The sequence below is a fragment of the Parus major genome, chromosome 1A (assembly GCF_001522545.3).
Source record: "Parus major isolate Abel chromosome 1A, Parus_major1.1, whole genome shotgun sequence".
NCBI lineage: Eukaryota > Metazoa > Chordata > Aves > Passeriformes > Paridae > Parus > Parus major.
In genome coordinates, this window is record NC_031773.1 from 31,516,929 (window position 1) to 31,534,552 (window position 17,624).

General features: G+C 35.2%; 1 protein-coding gene across 4 annotated transcripts in view; it reads left to right on the forward strand.

Annotated features, from left to right (window-relative positions):
• XPOT (exportin for tRNA) overlaps positions 1 to 17,624 on the forward strand; it is a 30,598-nt gene that overhangs the window by 4,178 nt on the left and 8,796 nt on the right. For all 4 annotated transcript variants that reach the window (XR_004497512.1, XR_004497511.1, XR_004497510.1 and 1 more), the window contains exons 3-19: positions 1,637 to 1,719; positions 2,758 to 2,814; positions 4,275 to 4,344; positions 5,514 to 5,732; positions 6,327 to 6,511; positions 6,859 to 7,027; positions 8,275 to 8,511; positions 8,812 to 8,850; positions 10,489 to 10,551; positions 11,515 to 11,639; positions 12,513 to 12,657; positions 12,806 to 12,925; positions 13,107 to 13,201; positions 13,969 to 14,038; positions 14,341 to 14,579; positions 15,074 to 15,359; positions 16,559 to 16,748. Coding sequence is in view for 1 of the 4 variants with exons in the window: in XM_015627354.3 (XP_015482840.1) it covers positions 1,637 to 1,719; positions 2,758 to 2,814; positions 4,275 to 4,344; positions 5,514 to 5,732; positions 6,327 to 6,511; positions 6,859 to 7,027; positions 8,275 to 8,511; positions 8,812 to 8,850; positions 10,489 to 10,551; positions 11,515 to 11,639; positions 12,513 to 12,657; positions 12,806 to 12,925; positions 13,107 to 13,201; positions 13,969 to 14,038; positions 14,341 to 14,579; positions 15,074 to 15,359; positions 16,559 to 16,748 (2,392 nt within the window). In the remaining 3 variants the exon portion in view is untranslated. The remainder of the gene's footprint in view (positions 1 to 1,636; positions 1,720 to 2,757; positions 2,815 to 4,274; positions 4,345 to 5,513; positions 5,733 to 6,326; positions 6,512 to 6,858; positions 7,028 to 8,274; positions 8,512 to 8,811; positions 8,851 to 10,488; positions 10,552 to 11,514; positions 11,640 to 12,512; positions 12,658 to 12,805; positions 12,926 to 13,106; positions 13,202 to 13,968; positions 14,039 to 14,340; positions 14,580 to 15,073; positions 15,360 to 16,558; positions 16,749 to 17,624) is intronic.

Here is a 17,624-nt window from a genome sequence, read left to right on the forward strand (position 1 = left end):
CAATTCTGTTACACTTCAGTTCAATTGCACTTAAAATGCATAGAATTTATTTTTCTGGACTCTGTTTCTGTTTTTTCAGTTCTTTGTACTTGTTGCTCAACTCTATTCGTAGATTCTCATAGAATGAAATTCAGCCACTGAAAACAATTTGCTTGAAATTAGCATGTTGATTCTTGGATGTTTTTAAACTGTAATTTTAATGGATTACCTAGGTTTAGTGTCTTTTTAATGAAATGTGTGGGTTTAATTGTACTGAAGCTTGTGTTATTGTAAAATAGGTTAAGAAAGTAATCATGATATGTGGGTAACATTTACTGCATAAGAGATGCTTTTATGAAAATACATTATTCACATAACTATTTACTGAGTAATTATCTCTGCTGATTACCATGTTAATTTAACTGTCTGCAAGATAACTTCTAGTAAAGTCTTTCAGGAATGAGGATGTTAATACTGTGGTTTTGTGTTCATAGAACAAATCCTAGAATGTTTGAAACAGTTACAAATGTGGTTTGATTTGATTTTCTAAGTAGCCTGTTAAATATGTTGGTTCTGTGTATTTGTCCTTTTTAAAAGGATGAATATAGCTAATCTTTAGTGATCTGTCAATACAATATCACTAAAATTGGAAGGTTTTAGATTTGACCTTTTAACTCTGCTCAGTTTTGAAATATTTCATAGCAGAAGGGGACCTACCTTTTCCACTATTGTGTAAGATGCAACATAAAGAAAGTATCAAACCATTTCTAGTAAAACAATAAGTAAAGTATCATGAAGTATCACTAGTACTAACTACAGAAAGTGAATTCTTATTTTAGAACTTCGTTCTGAATAATTACTTTGGGAGATGACTTTGGTAAATGAAAACCTTTATGAAACAAAGCAAAAAGCAGCCTCTAAAAATATCCAACAGTAAAACCTGCCCCTTGAAATACATGCATTCATAGAATTGAAATAATGTTGTTAATCTAATCTCTTCTTCAAAACTTGCTTTACTATTCTGTATTACATGTCACACTGAGCCTTAAAGCAATTAAATCAAATTAACTGTTGTCAAAAGTTGTTTAGAAGTCCTGATAAGTAACATGATTATTTAAAATTTGGTAGAGGTTTCATTGATTTCTGTAGAAGATTCATAAACTGACAGTTTTCCAGATGGTCAATGTTTGCTTGTTTTTTGAGCTTGAGGTGTTGAATATGAGCAAAGTAGTGCAACAAAAATAGTAAGTTGTTTTCAGTGAAAAATCTAAATTACCACTTCTTTAGAATTTATGGAAGGAATTTTAACTTGGATGTGAACTTCCACTCATATGGAAAGGCCCTGAGCAAGCTGCTCTAGTCAACTGTCTAGTCTAGTCTGAGGAGATTCCATCTAACCTCAACACATCTGGTTCTTTGAATTCTGTATTCAAGTAACAAAAATCTTTGTATTGAATATGAAGTGGAAATGGGTACTTATGATATTGGCATTTGGAAAAAACCTGCTCAGTGTTAAGTTGATTAGGGAGCCACTGAAATGTATCCAAATAGAGTTTTTTTTTAAGAAGAGCTGTTTAAATACAAGGGCAAGTGTGAATGATATGTATTGCTGCATGTTTTGTTCTTTTTAAAGTGAGATTTAACTTGATTTTTGCAGGCACTAGCCTACTTTGAGCAGCTCAAGATATCTCAGGATGCTTGGCAAGTCTGTGCAGAAGCATTAGCTCAGAGTATATACAGGTAATGTAACTAATAATTTCTTATTTTCTTTAGTAATATGTGTGGGTCTGCTGTGCAGCATAATAGGCAAACTAGATTGTTGAAAGTTAATATGGTCTTCATACTATTTTTAGACTCATAGTTGATCTGTGGCCTCTCTGTAATGGTTTTCACGGAAGAGCAATATTAAACTCTGTTAATTTAGTAGCACAAAGACTGCTGGTTTTTGAAATTCAGGGGACACGAAGTGGCTGACAGTTGCCCGCTGTGAGACTATAGACTTCAGTGATCTCATAAGTAGTTCCTTGCCCCTGTTCTATGGAGTAGGTGATCCCATTTTTCAAGATGCAGAGTATGTAATCACCACTATTTTTGCACATAGTTGTGTATTTACATCAAAAATACTAGATGGTCACTGTTTTATGGAATAATTCAATTTGGAAGGAAATGGAAGGGTGCATACCTCCCAAATAACAGCAGTAGTTTATAGTGAATGCTTTTTTTGTACGTGTTTTATCAAAACTTCTGACTTTGTCAGAATGTTCAGTAATTAAAACTATGTAAGACTAGAAATTAGAATCTTTAAAAAATACATTATTCTTGTTGCAAGTTTTAGATTGTAAGATAAAAAAGTGGTGTGGTTAACAGAGCACGTGAAATGTCTGTGCTTAATCTATACTTCAGTTTGTCTTTACCTTTGATTTTTAAGATGTAGAGTACAACTTGCACTTAGTGTAGTAGTGGGCCTCAAACATACTATTGAAGCCTGATAGATTTTTGTAAGGGCAGGATACAGTAGGTATTGTAGTTTTGTTTGTTCAATACTGAAATCAAACCATAACAAATAGGTGACTATAGAAAAAAAGACTAGTATCAAACATAAATATTAACAGTTGCTCATTTCTACCAGATTAACTGCTTTACTATTTGTCATTTTTGCTTTAAAGTAACTGTAGCCGCAGGTTTGTTTTTTTCTGGTGCCAAAGGGGCAATCTGATTGTAATATTTGTGGAATTTTTTTTCTCATATTGTTTTCAGTAACAAAATTTTCTTTTCTAGTGATGATCACATCAAGTTCTTCTGCTTTCAAGTTCTGGAACATCAAGTTAAGTTCAAGTGAGTGGTTTATGTTGGCACTATCCCTATACATCCATTTAATTCCCTTTTTATTCTGCTTGCAAATAAACTTAAAATGGTATCTGTTTCCTGGTTCTGTTTGATGAGGTGTCTGTAGTCTGGTGCAGAGAGCTGTCTTGTATTTCTTTACCTTTTCCTTGGAGAGGTTTTGAGCAGCATGCTCTGCTCTCAGCTACTCTGACATCTGTGTATGGCCCAATGCAGGCCCAGATAGCAAGGACTGCTTGAAACTTAACTATTCCTGTCTGCAGATTCAGGCCTTACTCTGTACTCTCACCAGTTTTTGCAGCCACACTCTGTAGAGAGTCCTGGACTTTAGACAGAGCCCCATTCATTCAATAAACATAGCAGAGATGTTGAGAAAGAAGTTTTTTCACTGAGTGGTGGTTTCATAAAACCACAATTCTAGGGAAAAGTACTTGTTAATACTATGAATATCATTGCACAGAGCTATATTTTTCCCTCACTTTGGTCTGGAATTGACCATCATGGAGTCTTTGAATATCATCGTGACTGCTTGTAATACACTGAACAGGTCAGGAGTTTAGATAGGAATAATATGTACTTTGTGACTGATTTTTACAGTTTGGTATGAGTGCAAATGTTAGAGACTAATTACCTTATTTTACCTGACTGTCCTCTTTTCTCTGCTTGTTTCATCCCTGTCACTGTTTCCTTCAGTATGTTTTCTTTCTCGTTTCCTACTGCTTATTTTCTTTAAACATTTTCAGTGGGGTGGGTTTTTTATGTCTTTAGTGAACAGCTGGCTGTGACAGGAACACTGAAGTCCTATTCAGTCATTCCTATTAAGGACTCTATAAGCCTACAGCTAACTCTCCTTGCAATAGAGTAATCCCAGTTTCACTAGTCCTGGCAGAGGTATGGCTTGTATTTGAGGTGAGCTGGATATAATGTCACAAGTTGCCAGGACTATATGTAATGACATAAAGCAAAATTACTTCCTTGGGTTTTTTTTACATAAATCTGATAGTAAATGTAGTGTAGGTTAGATCAGTGAAGGACTTGTTGTACTCAATAGTGATAGTCTTCTATGTGTAGTAAACAAGTTCAAGCATAGACAAATGTCTCTTCCTTCTTCCTTTGGCCTATGGTCAAATGTGTATTTTTATAAGGGTCATAAGTCCTGTCCCTAATAGAGCACCTGTCCTGCAAAATTTCAGGCTTCTACTCCAATATAGAAGGCAGTAATGCCTCAAGATGTGATCTATTACTATGGGTAAAATGCTTTTTAATATTTTTGCCTTTTTTAAAGTTAAAATTTTAGCATGCAAATAGTTTTGTAAATTGCTGTCCTAGAAACTTTTCATTTATGTTAATGTGGAGGTTTATATACCATATAAAAGAGTTTTTTCTTTGCTGAGTGTTGGTGCTTGTCATGAAGCACAGTTGTATTTTGACCTCAATGTTTTTTGTTTCAGATATTCTGAGCTTACTGAAGTCCAGCAGCAGCTAATTAGGGAAACACTCATAACATGGCTGCAAGCACAGGTATGTATATCCTTCACAGCAGTGTTACATGTTAAGCTTTTAGGCTAACACAAGACATTGGGTGTGGACTAAATGTTTCATCTGTTGTTTGTGTTTAAAGATGGCTTCCTGCAGATATTTGGTACCTGATTGTTAAAGGTTTGAGAATTTTTTTTAAATCAAGTGTTGTAAAGAAGTCCATGCCTGAACTTAGTACTAAATATGTAATTCTTGTATCAGCTAATGAATGTGGTTTAATCAATTGTAAATCAATGTGTAAGATAAGGTGTATTAAAGTTTCCCCTTTAGAGAGGTATAATACAGACTCCTGATGTTCCTGGGTGTCTAGAGGAGGAGCATTAGGCCTGCTAATTCTTTTTCTAAGATCCTACTGAGTGAACTCCTATCTGCTTAGAATCTGCTGGCAGATGTTTATCACTCCTTTGTTAGTACCATGGCAGAGTGTGGTCTATTCTTGCTTGTGGAATTAGTTACTGTAGCCAAACTTGTAGTATCAGCCCCACCCAGGAGTTTGCAGTCAGCAGAATCATCCACTGGTTTGTCCATACCTGCCATTATATAGCTGTCATTCCACTTCTGCACTGAAGATTAACATAGTTGCTGTGTAGAAAGTTTAACAGTAGGAAATGGAATATAATAGAGTTTAAAATACAGTTTTTACTGTTTAAAAAGAACAGATAATTATGAAGTGGATAAAATTGCTTTTCTTTTTGTGGCAAACTGTTCCATTTAGGAGTTTATAAAAGGGAAGGGAGAGAAGGGGAGATTGGTAGTGAATTTTTTTTTATTTATTATTATTTTTTCCCTTAGATTTAGGAACTTCCCTTACTATTCTTAGCACTAACATCTAACACAGGCACAAGCTAACCACAAGAGGACTGTAACTTTCATCAAACTGGCAAAAATAGCCCTTTAGTCTTTGAGTAGTACTTGATGTTTTGGTACTGAATGAAAGGCTTAGGACCATAGCACCCGTAGAGAGCATCTTCCCCAATGCATGACAGTTTAACCAATTTTTCTTTAAATTCTTTGGAAATGTAAGGGTTTCTTTTTTAGTCTCAGACAGGAAGAGAGGTAGTACATTAACTACTGCAGAGAGATCAACAAACCCATAAGATTCTTCTCTAATTTATTAAGAATATACAGATGAAATGTCTTGTTTCTGCCAGATGCTGAATCCCCAGCCTGAGAAGACTTTTATTCGCAACAAAGCAGCACAAGTCTTTGCATTGCTTTTTGTTACTGAATATCTCACAAAATGGCCCAAGTTTTTTTTTGACATTCTGTCAGTAGTTGACCTTAATCCACGAGGTGTGGATATGTACCTCAGAATCCTGATGGCTGTTGATGCTGAGCTGGTGGACCGGGATGTTGTTCATACATCAGAGGCAAGTTATTATTTTGCATTGAAAAAATGTTTTTGCTTTAAAATTTTAAGACGTTCTCTTCCTTTAATTAGAGCAGAAGGTTTTAAGATACGCTTTTTTCCTGTGGCAACTCTGCCTTAGACACTTTAGGTGATTTAAATTCAAAATATTTTGTTTAGCTTTGTTGTTTAATACTTCTTATGATTTCATACTTTTCAGCTAATAATCATTTTTCCTTGAAAGCTTTCAAACAAAATTTAATCAACTGCGTTTGCCAGTGTAATGCTGAATTTACTCATTTTAAGTTGTTAATTTTTTTGTAGTGCGTGTTTTAAGGGGTCTTACCATCAAAAGTCCATTTAATGATTTAGAGAACTGTTCTTCTTTTTCTGCCTTTTTTTTTCAGTGTTTGGGCATTGTGGATATTAAAAAGGAAAGCTTAGGATATTTTAGTTTAATTTATTGGAAGGGGAAAAAAAACGATGTTCATGGGGTTTCTGATTTATGTATCTTGCTATGACACATGATGTCTGGAAATGGATACAAAAATGCTACTGATTTGACAAGATGCTAATCTGTGACAAGACTGATTTTATCCTTTTTTTGTATTGATAGGAGGCTCGTAGGAACACCTTATTAAAAGATACTATGAGGGAACAATGCATTCCAAGTCTGGTGGAATCATGGTACCAAATCTTACAGAATTATCAATATAATAACTCAGAGTTGACATGCCAGTGCCTTGAAGTAGTTGGAGCTTATGTATCCTGGATAGATTTGAGCCTGATAGCCAATGAAAGGTAAGGTTTTGATGGAAAGAGTTTGCAAATATCACCTGGGTAGTGTGCTGACTGTATAGAGTGAAATGTAAGTCCTTTAAAGATGGTTTTTAATTCTATGTTTGGAGTTTTGGGAATTTTTGGAGAGTGATTGTTTTTGCAAGCCAGGCTGATATAAAGGCCACACTAAACACTACTCAATTTGCTGTGTTTTCTTTAAAATGTATAAAATTGTTAAGTTCTGTCAGTACAATAGAAAAAGAAGAATTGTAAAAAGAAATAAAATTCTAAATATGCACACAAATAATATAAAGCTTCTATACAGTGTTACTTTGTACATCTAAAGCTAAACTTTTTTTTCTCTGAAGGTTTATAAATATGCTGCTAGGTCACATGTCTGTGGAAGTTCTCCGGGAAGAAGCCTGTGATTGTTTGTTTGAAATTGTAAATAAGGGAATGGACCCAATTGATAAAACAAAACTGGTTGAGTCTTTATGTCAAGTATTGCAGTCTGCTGGCCTCTTCAGTATTGATCAGGTTTGTGCATTGATTTTTAAGAACAGGAATGAGTCATAGGTTTCTGACGGTTCTTAAATAAGCAGATGCACAGAAAATTTTAAAGCAGTCCATAGATTAGAGGGAAGTACTTTTGCTTCTGCATCAAAGCTGAACACTTCTTACAGTTTTCTTATACTTAAATTTAAGAGCTTGTTATTAATGTTTATTATTAATTTGAACACACAGGATTTCATTCTAGAAGCAAGGTACTACGTTACTCCTCTGTTCCTCTCTTAGAGTATGTTGTGCTTACTGTTAATACTGGTTCTGTGTTTCCTTGTCCTGAATCTTCCCTTCTGAATGATTGTGTAATAGGTATTGTAGCCAAGATCACTGATTTAATGTCTCACCCTGAAAAACTCTACACATAATTAGGTAGGGCAAAGAGCTTTCTTAAGGACACGTGTGCTCTTTTGCCTGTGTGCACTATCAAACATGAGGCTTGAAATGCTTATCTGTAAGCTGGAAAAATATACCTACTAACTAAACACACATTGCCTGGCAGATGCCATGTTCAAGGAACAGCTGTTCACTACCTGCTGTGGAGAAAGAGCAACCAGTCCTTATGAAGATGTAGTTCTTAGATTGCAAGGCTTTTACCCCTTACTTTTGAAACTTTTGTCAAATTTGTGTTCCTACTTATAAAAATCTCACCTCAGACTTTCTTAGGTAGACTTGTTATTTTTACACTTTTGTACAATTATGGCAGAGACCAAAACATTTCTTTGAGGTGGCTGCTTCCAGGGGTATTCTTGATTCTGATCAATGTTTCTCTGCAAAGCAAGCCTGAAGTATTTAATATTAGCTCACTCTTATAGGCAGTACTGAAAGGTAATTGTTATCAGTATTTCTGAAGTGAGCCACAACTATTAATTTCTGAAGTTTTTCATAAAAAGATTTTTCCTCTTATACAGCCTAAAATTTATGGTAGGCATGTGCTGCTGCTTTTATTTTGAACCTGCTTATTGCTGTAAAGAGAGAAGCAAACAAATCTGAAGAGATGAAGCAAGCTACTGTTGTGTAATGGAGGACAGCCACATCTGGCATTGCTTTAGCTTTTTTATCTCTCCATTCCCAGGGGGAAAAAGAACCAATTGTAGGCAGTTGGTAGTTTCCATCAAGGAGACAAGTGTTGGTTTAATTGTACGTACTAGACATGGCTAGTGCAGTCTGTAGTCTCACGTTATTTAAGTGTCAGCTTTTTAATCGGATGTCTTTTCTTGCAGGAGGATGATGTGGATTTTCTGGCCAGATTTTCTAAGCTGGTCAATGGGATGGGGCAAGCATTAATAGCTAGTTGGACTAAACTGATAAAAAATGGTGATATGAAGAGTGCTCAAGACACTCTACAAGCTATTGAAGCGAAAGTGGCCCTGATGTTGCAGCTTCTAATTCATGAAGATGATGATATCTCTTCCAACATCATTGGCTTCTGTTACGACTACCTTCACATTCTGAAACAAGTAAATATGTCTGGCTTCTATTTAACACCAATTCTGACATGATTTAATTTGATTTTTGTGTGAATGTCTCATACTTTGTGCAAACTGACTTGGAAAATAGGTTTTTTGACTAATTAGCATTGTTTCTTTAATGCCTGTGGTCATGCTATTTCTGTAATGTTTAGAGATCTGAAGGAGTTGAGTTAAATCTTGTGATAAGGTGAAAGGCAGATCATATGGCTGTTAAAAAAAGCAAGTCTTTCTCTTAGTAATGAAGGAGTTAGAATACAAAAAAAATAATGCTTGAATTTTATTTTCCAGCTTTCTGCACTTTCAGACCAACAAAAAGCTAATGTAGAGGTAGGTATTTTTTTTACTACCGTTTCTTTACTTCAAGGACACGCTAGATCAGAATATTTTGTTTTGCTGAAACAAATCATATTTCATTTATATGCCTCAATGTGTATATGACAATAGTTAAAAGTGAAGACTTAAAAGTACAGACAGTGTGTTCCATATTTTACTAAATAACTACAGTTGTTTCTTTAAATAGCAAACCTATATTGAATTGTGTATAAAGATGAAAGAGCTGGTTTTCCCAAACAATCCTTAAGCGTATGTTGGCAAGCTCCTCTGCAGGCTATACTGTTCAAAGAATATTCTTAAATCAACACAGAAGAGTTGTTTCCTTGAAGTCTTTATTTTTATTAAAACCTGTCCTAATTCCAAAGGATTGGAAGAAGTCTAGGAAGGATTGTCATAAATATAACTATTAATAATATAGATTAAACTTAAGAAAGAAGCAATTGAAAAATAGCAGTTGTAATTATGAGCAGTTATATGTTACACATTATATCAAATATACATTAAGCTCAAGTAGATAATCTTAAGTTTATATATAAAACATAAAGTTTATGTCCAGTTTTGGAAGTAGTAAACTCACTTGGGTTTTTCAGCCCAGTCTGCACCAATGTAGATATACTGATTTGGATGTTGAACTGGTTAGATTGGTGCAGTGTTATTTCATAAGTTCATACAGCTAACAGGTATGATTCCTTTTCCTTTAAAAAGAAAGCTGAACTCTGTACCTGTTCTAACATGAAAAGTTGAAATTGGATGATAACTCTGCTGTAGAGTATCTTGATCTCCTTTTGTCTAATGTCTGTTTAAATTGGATTAGGTAACACAAAAAGAGTGCTTTGTTAATAATACAGAATCTTTTTATTTTTGTGGCTGTCTTTTGTTGTTATAGCTAGATCAAATGATGTTAGTACTGTGGTACACTTAAGACACTAGAAGTTGGAATATGTTACTGTCCTGAAATATGTTGATTTAAGTTGCTTTTAAACTGGAGATTTTTTTGTTGCAAATATTTCCTAATTTTACTTCTTGAGGATTTGTGTTAAATTGAGAAACAATCATAACAATTTTTTTTCTTTAATCCAACTCATAATAAGAAAGTGTTGGAAATAGTCTTACTGTTCTTTGTCTGAAGCTTTAAATTTTGTGCTTAGCAACATTCCTTTGAAGTTCTGCATTTTAAAGTTTACACCTGTTGATTATTTGAACAGGAAAAAAAGGGGGCTTGTTTCTTGTGCCTCTGAAGTTCCAAAGGTTTTTTCTTAGGAGGATCACATTTTTAATTCTGAGGATGACAGGTCTTTCTAAACATTTTTGGCTACAAGTGTATTGCATTCGTGTTTTGCAATTATTTTAATTATTAAATATCACTTCTTAGAGAGAAGCAGACACTTCTCACAGGTCATGGTGACACTTGCTGTCTGTCTGGAATAGCATCTGTGTATTGTTTGGATATAACCCATCAGTTTTAATTTGGACTGTTAACTTCTAAACCTCTGAAAATAATAGTTCAAAAGAGATTAAAATATTTGTAAACACATAACATTAGCTTCAATGTTTTCTTTGCTGTAGTATTTTTAACAGTTGTTTCTTATAAACTTGTCTGCTTCCATGCTTACTATTCTGTTTTTATCCTAGGCAATCATGTTGGCTGTTATGAAGAAGTTGACATATGATGAAGAATATAATTTTGAAAATGAGGTATTGTGTTGTAGGAATAAACAGACACATGCAACTTAATTATATGTAGTAAAACTTGCTCACACTAAAAGTCTGTATTTTTCATAGACTTAAGATTTAATAGTAGGAAGCAAGGATGTGTAGGCTGAGTTTTTTTCCTATGGAAAGCTTCTAGGCATGTCTGCATAGGACAAAGCAACATAGTAAAGGTATATCCAAGCCAGCTGAATCAACAGTATTTGTGGCTGTGTTTGTGCAGAGCTATTCCTAGGCAAATACAGCTGTGCTGATAACTAAACATAGCTGTTGAGGTGGCTTATTCAGTGCAAATCTGCATGTTTCTGCACCCCATTTCTATCTTGCAAAAGTACTTGAGAAATATTTTGTAATGAAACTCTCAAAAGACATCCTGCTTGAGCTATTGGAGATGGTCAAACTACTGCAAAAATGAGCTAAAGATTTTATTTTCCTTCCATGTTTAACATCTCTGTCAACCAACAGTAATGATTATGTGAGACATACTTACTTTGTCCCAGGCTGCTCAGAGAGCTGTAATCTGAAGAGGGTTAACTTAAACTGTATCCAGTCCATCATAAATGTTGTCAATCCAATTTTAAAACTAAGCTAGAAGCTAAGAAAGAGTGTCTTTTGAGGAGTGAGTAAATTTTTAAGAATTTGGTCAATAAGGCTTTGCCAAGAGCATTTTCTTCCTTGTACTTTTGGCTGGTTTTCATTTTGGAAATCCTTTTTAGTATGTTTCTGGACTGAATGCAGTGTATCTCAACCTATTATATCCAGCCATAAAAGGAGCCTGCTTTTTGTTGCAAGAGCACTGGATCAGCATTATTGAATTCTCTTGAGTTTGCTATACTGGTTTTGTATGTACATGTTTTTGCTTTAGGTGTAATTGTCTAAAATGGTTGTGGATTAATTTAAACATGAAAATAAGGACTTTACTGATGTGATTTTTTTTTTTTTTTGTAGGGTGAAGATGAGGCAATGTTTGTGGAGTACAGAAAACAGCTGAAACTGTTGCTGGACAGACTTGCTCAGGTTTCACCAGAATTACTGTTGGCATCTGTCCGCAGAGTTTTTAACACTACACTTCAGTAAGTTGGGGTTTATAACTTGTTTTGTATGATGCCTTTTTGGAGTTTGGTTTTTATTTTCTCTTTGTAAACCATCAGTCCCTAGTGAAATGTGTGATGCAGCAAGGTGAAGTCAGTTGACAGAATGAGCTTGTTGCAACTTAATGATAAATATGACTTCGTATAATCTGCTACTCAGCTCCTTAGAAAGAAAAAGCTTACTTTTTGTAACCTTAAATAGCAGCTTTTCTTTCCTAGAGATGTTTCTTGATTTTTGTCACTTACCTACACAGCTCCAGCTATTTGGACAGATGCTCACTTTGCCACATCTCGTAAGAGGTTCCTTGAGGTGTAAATATTATGTGTTACTTTTACCAGAAAAACAAGGTTGGATGGAGGGGAAAAAAAATCTAAGTGCAATATTTCTGAAAAGAAAAAAGTAGATTTAATCCTGGAAGCTGCACACATGTAAAGAAACATCACGATTTCCCTGGCTAGGAGGAGAGTTATGTGTATACAAATAAAAATCCAGTATTGTTTGTAGTTACCTTGTACCTTAACTGAGCCTCCTATGTCAAGCTGAATGGCTTGTCCTTGTGTCCCAGTAGGTGGGTTTCTATCTAAATAAGCACAATAGAAATCTGTAGCTGTCCAGCTGAAACAGGCAAAAGAAAGTTGGTGGTGATATGATGAGGAGGTGGTATTTTAAAGGATAAAGTGTCTCAGAAGCATCCTAAATAACTGTCTGGGCCTTCCAGTGTTTTCCTTTGTTTAAATCTGTATTTTTAAGCTGTGCATCTTGAAGAAGGCTTAAACAAAAATACTAACATGGTATAATTGTGTTTATTTCATAAGGTACTAAAGACTAACATGCTCTTCATATTATTTCTCTAGGAACTGGCAGACTACACGATTCATGGAAGTAGAAGTGGCAATAAGGCTGCTGTATATGTTGGCTGAGGCTCTTCCTGTATCTCATGGTGCTCACTTCTCTGGTGATGTTACTAAAGCTACAGCTTTACAAGACATGATGAGAACGGTAAGCATGTCTTGAGAGCTGTTTAAAAGTGCCACTAAAGACTGGAATGTTTCAGTTCAAAAGGCTCATCTTAATTTCATGTCACTTATGTTGCAGTTAGGTTTTATAAACATCTAAAATACTAACTTGTTAATGTTTTTGTTTGTAGCTGGTGACTTCTGGTGTTAGTGCCTATCAACACACATCAGTGACCCTGGAATTTTTTGAAACCGTGGTTAGATATGAAAAATTCTTTGCTGTTGAACCTCAGCACATTCCAACTGTACTAGTAAGTTTCATTTAATTTACATTTTTAACTAGCTGAGACTGGGTAAGTTCTTTAGACTTAGGAAATTTTTCTGTTCTCTGAAGGTCCCTAAGAAAACTGGGTTTCTTAACTTGTTGGATGATTAGATTTGCCCCCTGCCTTGTTTAGGCTTTCTAAGACTGAGATGCTTTATTGATTGCAGATGGCATTTTTAGATCACCGTGGTCTTCGTCATACAAGTCCCAAAGTACGAAGTCGAACAGCTTACCTCTTTTCCAGATTTGTCAAGTCTCTTAAGTGAGTAAATAAATGCATCCAAATGGCACTGAATCTACTACACACAACACTTCAGTATGTCCCCATTGTCATTGGAACAGGCTGGGCTTCAGATGGACTGCAATGAAGTAAAATACCAAAACAGTGCTCTAGCAGGATTGGTCTACTGTGTAATACTAAGGTGGCAATGGAAATAATTTGTCACAGAACAAAGAAGTGGAACTCATACACTTAGTTTATTTTGTTGGATGTTAAAGCTGATCCTCAATACAAATGCCTTTTCTACTTTTTCTCAGTAAGCAGAGCTGAGTGGGAGTGGATCTGGAGACTTTCAAGAGTAACTCTTCCTTGTCTCTAAATTGTGAATAATTTCAGATTTTATACTGATGAAGTTTACTCAGTATATGAGTCCTTTGAACAGTCCTATCCTGTTGGTCTTATTTCACAGGCATGTATTACATCTAGAGGCAGAAGAAGCTCAGAGATGGCTCAGATTCCAGCATGCTTTTATTTTTCTACTGTTCAAAATACTTCACTTAAATGATGCATACTTTTAAAAAATGATGGAAAGAAAGAAATAGTTATTTCCCACTATGCCATGTATTTATTTGGCCTACCACTAGCTTCATAAGCCAGATTTTTCTGCAACAGTGCTTTGATATTTAAAGGGGATTCCTATATGGAGAGGGTAGTTTAGCATCTACCTTCACAGCTTATGTAAAGTATCTTAAAACCTGTAAAAATGAATGTGCTTCTAAGTAGTGTTACGTACTTGTGTTTTACTTCAGTAAGCAAATGAATCCCTTTATTGAAGATGTTCTGAACAGAATACAAGACCTGATGGAACTTTCTCCTCCTGTGAGTATTTGCAGTAAGTTTTTGTAATGTCACAGTGAGGCTTGCACTTAGCAGTGTGCCTGAGTACTTGCTGAATTGTAAGCTTAGCATGCAGACATTTAAGCACAAATAATTATCCTGCTTTTTTGGTATGCGATGACTTGCACACCTTACTTTTTGTACCTAATTGTAATAATATTGCTTATTTGGGTTTCTGAGAGTATAGGGCAGAGATGGATGTGTATATGGAAGGCTATAAACTTTGAGAAGACAGCCTTGATAGAGGACACTTAGAGAATTATGCCTTTTATCTTCCATTTTAGGAAAATGGCTACCAGGCACTGTTAAGCAGTGATGATCAACTTTTCATTTATGAAACAGCTGGAGTGTTAATAGTTAACAGTGAATACTCTGCAGAAAGGAAACAGGTTCTGATGAGGAATTTGTTGACTCCGCTGATGGAGAAGTTCAAAGTATTGTTAGAAAAACTGATGATGGCACAAGACGAGGACAGACAGATGGCACTGGCTGACTGCCTCAATCATGCTGTTGGGTTTGCTAGGTAGGTACAGCACAGTAACACTGTTTGTAAACCATATTTCTGGTTTGAGTAAAAAGGAAATACAAGGGATATACTGGGAGGAGGGACTGGGTTTTCTACTTTATTGACCTAGAAAATCACTGGTGGTTGTAGAATTTTTTTGTGATAGCTGAGAAAATAACTTAAATCCCCTTAGAATAGTCTGCTTTGTTTGTATATACAGAGAATATTGAGCAAGTTCATAATGAATCAGCATCTATTTCTTGGCTCAAAGAATTGTATGCAGCTAATCTAATAATGTGTTGTTGGTAAATTGTTATAATTTAATTCTCAGCAACTGCCAAAGTTTGATGCTACTTCATACAAAAATACTCTGTTCATTACTTCAGCTGTCTGGCTCCCATTTCATGAAATGGAGTATTGTAATTTAGTGCCTGGGTTGGAAAGCATTTGTTACTGCTTCTTCATTGTACTGGAATGTGAGCTTATATAAAACTCGATGTGTGCTTTTACAGCCGAACCAGCAAGGCTTTCAGCAATAAGCAAACTGTAAAACAGTGTGGATGCTCAGAGGTTTATCTGGACTGCTTACAAACATTTCTGCCAGCTCTCAGTTGTCCATTACAAAAGGAAGTTCTGAGAAGTGGTGTCCGCACTTTCCTTCACCGCATGATTATTTGCCTAGAGGAAGAAGTTCTTCCGTTCATTCCTTCTGCCTCTGAACATATGCTTAAAGATTGTGAAGCAAAAGATCTTCAAGAGTTCATTCCTCTTATAAACCAAATAACAGCTAAGTTTAAGGTATGATATTGGATAAGCTTTTCAGGCACAAAGTGTTGCTGAGAGATATCTTTTCTAGTTCCAGAAAACCAGTTACTGTGTTAGAACCCTCCCTAAAAATTAATAAATAGGTCTATTTTGAAGGCTGCTATGGGGAAACGTCTTTGATCACAGTCATACATTGCTGGACTCACAGTGATTAAATGATTGATTTTTTTCTTTGATTAGTCTTAAATGTAAATATTATGTTTAAGTTTTTGGATTTGATATTTTAAAATGCTACTTGCAGCACAAATTTTTTTTTTTTGCACAATTAACTTCATGGCCTCCTGAAGTTTTAAGTTAATGGTACAAATTAGCTTATAGATACACAAGCTTTGCAGTGAGATCTTGTCTTTTATAACAAGATTTCCAGAAGACAGCGATACAGAAATATAGATTTATATCGGGGATAACAGTATGTAATTAAAAATAGTCCATGAAAGATGAGGAACATAAAAGAAAAAAGTCACAGGAGCAAGACGAGACAAATATCATGTTCAGGTGTAATGTTTAAGTTTGTATGATACAGTACTATTCTTATTATAACATGGTAAAATAAAGATCCTAGCTTCTGTAGTCTCACCTTCAATACTTAAAAGGCATAGTAAAGAGAAGATAAAAGATAAAATCTTGCTTAAGCATTAAGAAGTTACCATATGAGTTGCCTCTTTGTGGAATTCTGATGTGACTGAATACCACACGCCTTCAGCTTTTTAATTCATCATTTAGTGCCCTTACATATATTTCTCACTTAAAGTATTGTAAGTGACAAGTTTATTCTGTAATGTCAGTAGGAAAACCTTTTCTTTAGTAATCCTTAAATAAAAGTTCTATAAAAGCTGGCTTGTTGCCAGTTTTAACATCTTAGAGGTGGTATTTCAGGATATATGAATTGTGTGAACAGAAGGATGAAAAAGCCTGAAAAGCCTTTTCCAACACAAGATGAGGCTAGACGGGACTAGTTATTTTTGTGCAAAAGGCTTAAACTGGGTGATGTGTAAGTCAAGGTGTAGTAATGTTCATGGTGACCCTGATGCAGCTTGCTGTGTTGTAAGTAATTATATGAAATTACCAACATTAAAAGTGAATCCAAGTGGAGAATTCTAACGAGCCTTCAAGTTTTAACTTCTAAGTGTTCAATTTCTCTTTTTGAGCTGACACCCTCTTCTGATCTTCAGACACAGGTTTCACCTTTTCTGCAACAGATGTTTATGCCACTACTTCATGCTATTTTTGAGGTGTTGCTCCTTCCAGCAGAAGAAAATGACCAGTCTGCTGCTTTAGAAAAACAGATGTTACGGAGGAGTTACTTTGCTTTTCTGCAAACAGTAACTGGTAGTGGAATGAGTGAAGTCATAGCTAATCAAGGTAAGGCATTCAGTTTCTCAAAGGACAGTACTGTGGTTATTCTCACCTGTGTTTTATCTGAGAAAATTATTAACCTAGTTCCTGGCAAGTACCCTTAACTTAATAATCCATTAATTACAGTAGAATGGATTAATGGAAATACTGTGTTCACCTTGCCTGATTCAAATTACCTGTTGTACAGGAACTTGGGGTTATGAAATACAGCTACAATAGGCATATTCTTCCTATTGAACTTTTCAGCTTAGTGTAATCACTGATCCTGTTAGGATAAGAACAGTGTATCCATCTTCATGTATCATTGTATTTGTCTAGTGAATTGATGATCATGCAATATATACCAATGTGTGTAGCAGTGTTCAGAGTGCTGGGCATGAGCACTCAGAGCTGCCACTATTCATTGTGTCTTTTTGGAAGGACACATCAGTAAATTCTGTAAACTTCTATTACTGTTGCCTGATCTTGTTATCTATGGTAGAAGGTATCATGTGACTTAATATATATGTAATTACCAGGTTTTCCTCACCTTTACTGGCCACAAGCAAATTAGTTCATTTTCACAGTGGGAATTTGAAGTCAGAACATCTCACTACTTGATACTTTAAGTGATTCTTTCTATTTGAAGTCCATCAAAATGGCTAGGGACTTGAGAAAGTTTAAAATTACTCATCTGGTAAGTGAAGCTCAGAATTCCTTTCCCCTGTCCTAAAATGGTGTAGTACTGCTGGGAAAGGAAAAAGTAGCATTAAGTAGTGAGAGCTTTCTTGAAAGAGGCACTTGGTAGTTGTGATAGGCCAAAAATTTTTTCAAGGAATCAAACAAGCATAGATGCAGCACAGAAATTTTAATTGTGTGAAAAATATCCTGTCATATCCTGCA